This window comes from Carassius auratus, unplaced genomic scaffold (genome assembly GCF_003368295.1).
Source record: "Carassius auratus strain Wakin unplaced genomic scaffold, ASM336829v1 scaf_tig00006720, whole genome shotgun sequence".
Taxonomy (NCBI): domain Eukaryota; kingdom Metazoa; phylum Chordata; class Actinopteri; order Cypriniformes; family Cyprinidae; genus Carassius; species Carassius auratus.
Genome location: NW_020523782.1, coordinates 25,869 through 29,913, shown reverse-complemented (window position 1 = coordinate 29,913; position 4,045 = coordinate 25,869). Strand labels below are relative to the sequence as shown.

General features: G+C 33.3%; 1 protein-coding gene across 1 annotated transcript; it reads left to right on the top strand.

Annotated features, from left to right (window-relative positions):
- The first annotated feature begins 1,033 nt into the window (after window positions 1–1,033).
- LOC113071258 (GTPase IMAP family member 4-like) lies at window positions 1,034–3,827 on the top strand. Its single transcript, XM_026244624.1, has 4 exons — window positions 1,034–1,319; window positions 1,715–1,833; window positions 2,472–2,508; window positions 2,737–3,827. The coding sequence occupies exons 2-4, from the start codon at window positions 1,717–1,719 to the stop codon at window positions 3,570–3,572; spliced, it is 990 nt and encodes a 329-aa protein (XP_026100409.1). The 5' UTR covers window positions 1,034–1,319; window positions 1,715–1,716; the 3' UTR covers window positions 3,573–3,827.
- Window positions 3,828–4,045: the final 218 nt, after the last annotated feature.

Here is a 4,045-nt window from a genome sequence, read left to right as displayed (position 1 = left end):
TAATTACTTTGCACATTGTTTACACTGATAGACAGCTACATCATACACTGTAATACAGGTAATTTTTGATTTCCCATCTGTGTGGCTCTTTAAGTTCTTTGATTTGATATCACTCTCCTTGATTGTTTTGTACTTCTTTTTTTCATTTATTGGTGCATTTTTCTAATGAATAAATGTTTATTATTGTATTGTACATTCAGTATTCACTGTGATTTTTGTCACAGCACATACAAAATAAGTTATACAAAATATTACTCTTCTTTAACTCCTCCAAGTGTGGTTCTCTGTATTAATAAATAGGCTTTAATAAATAAAAACAGTCATTCAGTCATTCATTCCATGCCTTTGCTTAGATTGCTGTTAATGTTTGCATATGGTTTGACAGTTTATTTTAATATCAAAAGTTGTATACCTCACACCTGCACAAACACATTACAATTTGGTCGTTTGTACGTCTGCACATTAGTTTCTAAAGCTGTATAAAACTTTTTTTGTCTCTGTTAGGCCCGAATTACTGTAAAGCATGCATTGCACTCATTTGTCATTAAATGTGTGGCTAGTAAAGGAGATGAGGAAAGAGAGTCTAGTGGATGATTGAGAAGCTGCAGATTTTGGGATCTGTATGTACAATTATGCAATAGTTACATTCATGTATTTAAGTTTGAAGTTAAATATGCCTTTGTGCGTATGAGTAAGTGAGAGCTGGAGAAAGATGTTATAAGTATTAATAGCCATTAGAGCACTAATAGGCTTTCTGAATTTCCCATCCTCCCACCAAACCAGCTGGAATCCAGAACAAAACTTGAAGTTCTACATGCATTTCTGCTTTGTTTCCTGTTTGGATGGCAGTCAACAGCATGTTGAGAACTGGTTGAGAAGATAAGATGCAGGTTTATTAAAGGCAAAGTAGGTGAAAACAGAGTGATAACAGGTAAGTATTGATGTAATGGAAATGTCAAGGATTACATTTATTTGTAGAATAACGTCAGCAATTTGTAGAATAATTTGCAGAAAATGTCAGATGAAACATACACAGTAAAGAGACCAGACAATGTGTGACATTGGCAGTGTTTAATTGCATGGAGATGAGGAGCAGTTGTGGTCATTAATTAGTCTGGGGAGAGTGAGTGAGCAGAGTGTCCATGGAGATGGACAGCTGGGTGGAGAAGGACGTGTGACGTGAACAATGAATATAAACAAGTCTAACAGGTTTACAGTCCAGTAAATGTTAAGTGCAGAGAAAACGAAACTCTTCTAAGAGAAAATGACAACGCAGCCTTGAAGTAGGAACTGCTGATTATTTGCTCCCACAATAAAAGGTAAGAGAGAGAATGCACACAACGATGTAATCTTCAGTTTAGTTTGTTTAAACCAAAATTTTATACATTACTGAGAAACCTTGGTTTGAAGTAGAAGTAGAGCTTATGTGAATAAGAATAATACGGACACAGTAGAACATACACTATAGAAAGCATGTTTAGGATTATTCAATTAATAGAAAATAAACAAGGAATAGTGGCATTATTATTATTTATTTTTTTTGCATGATTGAAAACTAGCTCGAGAAAATTAACCTAATCTAACCATATTTGAATACTCTGTAATTCACTGTAAAATTGTTGCTTTTATTTAATAATACATATTCATCAATTGCTTGGGTTTTTATTTGTACTTAAAATCAAGAACAACCGTTTTGACCTCACTTTCTCAATAGCTATGGATTCCAATGAGACATCTAATGGACCAAAATCAAATATGTCAAAGGCTTTTTTGAAGCTACCTGCACCACTTAAGATTGCACTACCTATCTTTGTTGGATTGGTGGTGTGCCAGGTATGTACAGTACTGTGACATTTAAATTAATGACAGGATAACCAGAAAGCATATAATCATGCTCAGTCAGCATCCATGTGCTTGATACTCCCCTAGCATTAGGATATTTTATGTGACATTCCAAATCACAGGGAGCATAGCATTGCTAATATATGGAGCAATGATCACTATAAAGGAAGTAGAGGGAGATTTACCAAGTAGTCATTGTGCACCACCTCAGTTCTACATTAAGTTTATCTAAAACAAATGGAATGAAATGAGGTCTTTTGCATTTTTTAAGATTTTGACGAATTTCAGTTTACAGATATAAAGTGCATTCAATAATCATGACCATGAGTTGCATAACAGTTAAAAAGATAACAATTTCACATAAAATATTATTTAAAAGTTTTTTTTTGGACATTACAAATTAGAAATATAATTATTTAACTTTAATATATATTATCTACATCTATATTTTGATGTTTGTCTTTATATTTTGATATAGGTTTTGACTCTATATCATTTGAACTATACACACCTGTTATATAATAATTAATTATTATACTTTTTGAGGATCAAACATTAGTTGAAAACTTTGATTTTATGTGATATACTGTATGTGAAACAATGTATAATATTATGTACTTGTATTTCAGATGCTTATGCAACAAAATCACAATTCGAGTGTTTTAGGTACAGTTTTTTTCTTGAAAATATTGATATTAATATATTCCTATAATTAATTAAGAAATAATTATATGTATGATAATTTTAACACTGTAGATATTAATACTCACTGCTATTTATACATTTAGGATGAAAAAGTGTAGTAGTAAATGTGTATATTGAATAATATAATAAATCTGTGATGAATGCATATTGCACAGTCTATGAATAATGAAATTCCTATTAATCATCCAGATGAACCACTCCGGATTATTTTGGTTGGAATGACAGGAGCAGGAAGAAGTGCAACAGGAAACAACATCCTGGGAAAAAAAGTGTTTAATTCAGAGATATCCTCCTCGTCTGTGACTAAACGATGTGAAAAAAATAATGCAACGGTAAATGGAAGAAATGTATTAGTTATTGACTCTCCGGGTCTGTTTGATACCAGTCTAACTAATGATGAGGTGCTCGACAGAATTAAACCCTGCATCCTACTCTCTGCTCCTGGTCCACATGTCTTCTTAGTTGTGATTCAGCTTGGCAGATTCACTGATGAAGAAGCAGAAGCTGTTAGAATCATTCAAAACATTTTTGGTGAGGAATCCTCCACATACACCATGGCACTGTTCACTCATGGAGATCGACTGGAGGGCAAAAACATTCACACATTTGTGCGTAACAGCCCCAAACTGCTGAGTTTCATCAAAAGTTGCAGTGGAAGATTCCATGTGTTTAACAATAAAGAACAAAACCCTGAACAGGTCAATCAGTTGCTCGACCAGATTGACAAAGTAGTCACTGGGAATGGGGGGCAACACTACACAAATGAGATGCTTGAGAGAGAGAAAGCGATAGAGGCAGAAAAAAACAATATCCTGAAAGAGAAAGAGGAACAGAGACAGAAGGACACAGAGGCTCTGAGGTTAACAACTGAAGGCGAAGCTTTTGAAAAGGCAAAAGAAAAACTAGACAGTGAATATGAACAGAAGGCACAATGGCAAGCTGAGAAAAATATTCCTATGCAAAATGGTGGGTTTTCTTTTCTTAATGATATAATAACTTTTTTTCAAAAGAAACGTAAGTCTTGAAAAGACTGAGCAAAACATAGGTAGAATCACATGCACTAAACTCCCTGCTAAACTACAATTTAAATACATCATATATGCATCACTAAGCAACAAAGACACAATGGAGATATAGAAACTTGGCAAAAATGTTACTGGCATTTTCTATATTACAATCTACTCTTTTCTCAAGAAACACTTTCTACTTTTTTCTGTTTTGTTTGGTTTCCTAGCTGTTGGTATATAATTACAAAGAAATAAAATGCTCCTCTTGCTCCTGATATGTCTTTATTGTGTTTTACAAAATAATACCTGTAAAGACATTTCCCTAATGATAAGCCTTGGTTAACAAATAGAGTTGCAGAAATGTATTAACAAAGAGAAGTCTGCTTTTATTTATTCGTTTAGAACTAAAGTAAGGAAACACAAAATATAAATTTTTATTTTCAAGGAAATGTGAAGAACAAGCATGGGAAGGACTAAAAGTAATGAAGGGG

What these genes read in the sequence shown, in the direction of transcription:
- LOC113071258 (XM_026244624.1), top strand. Translation starts at nt 1,717, where the DNA reads ATGGATTCCAATGAGACATCTAATGGACCAAAATCAAATATGTCAAAG. An exon ending in TTGGATTGGTGGTGTGCCAG is followed by an intron (nt 1,834 to 2,471) that starts GTATGTACAGTA and finishes CTTGTATTTCAG; the next exon opens with ATGCTTATGCAACAAAATCA. An exon ending in TCACAATTCGAGTGTTTTAG is followed by an intron (nt 2,509 to 2,736) that starts GTACAGTTTTTT and finishes TTAATCATCCAG; the next exon opens with ATGAACCACTCCGGATTATT.